The sequence below is a fragment of the Sphaeroforma arctica genome (assembly GCF_001186125.1).
Source record: "Sphaeroforma arctica JP610 unplaced genomic scaffold supercont1.7216, whole genome shotgun sequence".
Classification (NCBI taxonomy): Eukaryota; class Ichthyosporea; order Ichthyophonida; genus Sphaeroforma; species Sphaeroforma arctica.
In genome coordinates this window covers 1-1,480 of record NW_014033342.1, presented here as the reverse complement: position 1 = coordinate 1,480, position 1,480 = coordinate 1, and the positions used below count along the sequence as shown (strand labels likewise).

At 38.0% G+C, this 1,480-nt stretch overlaps 2 protein-coding genes across 2 annotated transcripts; both read right to left on the bottom strand.

The window, feature by feature from the left end:
• Positions 1 to 51: 51 nt before the first annotated feature.
• Positions 52 to 233, bottom strand: SARC_16023 (hypothetical protein; the record flags this gene model as incomplete). Its single annotated transcript, XM_014289866.1, has 1 exon — positions 52 to 233. A coding segment is annotated over one exon (182 nt), but the record flags the coding sequence as incomplete, so codon positions are not given.
• Positions 234 to 862: 629 nt separating this feature from the next.
• SARC_16021 (hypothetical protein) lies at positions 863 to 1,224 on the bottom strand (the record flags this gene model as incomplete). The annotated part of the gene is made up of 2 exons (XM_014289865.1): positions 863 to 881; positions 1,051 to 1,224. Coding segments are annotated over 2 exons (193 nt in total), but the record flags the coding sequence as incomplete, so codon positions are not given.
• Between the last annotated feature and the right edge of the window lie 256 nt (positions 1,225 to 1,480).

Sequence of the window (1,480 nt, the reverse complement as noted above, 5' to 3'; positions counted from 1 at the left end):
TGAATTGATAGAACGAAACAGATCAAATAAAATAATATAATAACCACATACCAGCTGGCTTTGCACTGACCCAGACACTCTTAGGGTACTGTTTGCTGAAGTCGTCCATGATCTGTGCAATAAGGCCGAAAGCCACCCGGCTGGGATATTCTTTGTCGGCGACCACTACACACTCGAGGTTGTCTAGTCGACACTGACAGTGGCACACATAATTCTGTTCTTCTACTGATGTTCTGCGTGGTTAGGGGTTGGCTAAGATTAGACTCGCTTCAAAATATGCGACGTATATGAGTAAATCAAAGAATGACGTGCGTGAGGCAAACACCTGTTTGAATGTATCAGAATCTCTGTTCGTCACCAGCATACACTTTCAAATAAATTGTCAGAGAGTATATATAGTAACCTGCAAATGCATAATATATCTAGAAATGAGTCTATATCTGTGATCGTACCGAGAGAGCTCTTGTATGATATGTTAAGTATCTCCACAGATTGTTGAACAAGCATGTATTTTCATATACCACCTACTTCCGTACATATTAATATTCACATTAATGTACAGATACCAGGATAAAATCGAGATCTAGAACAAACTTGCACTACAAGCCTGGAGAACAAAACTGTGTTCGATATATTGTTTGCCCGCCACCATCATACACATGCGAGGTTGACCCATCTACACTAAGAGTGAGCCACACGAATAGACGCGTCAACCAAAGCCCTTACTGATTACATTAACAATTGGTATTATGATCGTGACTAAATAAAAATAATACACGGACTGACACGCCAACACAATTGGCAGGAGACGTTTTCAATTTTGACTTGACAATATTTATTACGTAAAGGTTGTTGAGGTGATTCAAGGACATCTGCGCACCCTATAGGAAATGTATTAAACAATTGCGAGCGCATGAACTATAGAAATTCAAACATAAAGGCAAAACTAGATTTCTTATAACGTACGTGTTGTATACTTATTGAGAATTGAGAAACATGATACAGACTACACATAAACGATTAGACGACACTCCTAGAAATCCGTCGTACCTGGTCCCTGCTTCCGTACGGCTGGCAACGGTCTTCATGAAAAATTCGATAAACTCTTGTACACTCCCCCGTTGGAAATATCCAAACGAGGATACGTCTACATTCTGAGCCAGATTGGTGGACTCCTTGTCCTTTTTACGGAATACGGCTATGGCAAAAATCTTCATATTTGACCTAATAAAATGGGAACATGAAGGTAGAGTGTTTGAAAAACCATAGCTCCTGCCGATAATGCAATAAAAAAACAAACCTTTATGCCATTGCGAGTAGATATATATATACTGATTCTAAACCAAAACGATACTCCGAGAGCATATAAATGAAGAACTATACACAGATACATGTACCTATAGAAACATGAAACAAGAACATATAAATACATGTGATTACATACATATACATATATACATACATACATATATATATAAAT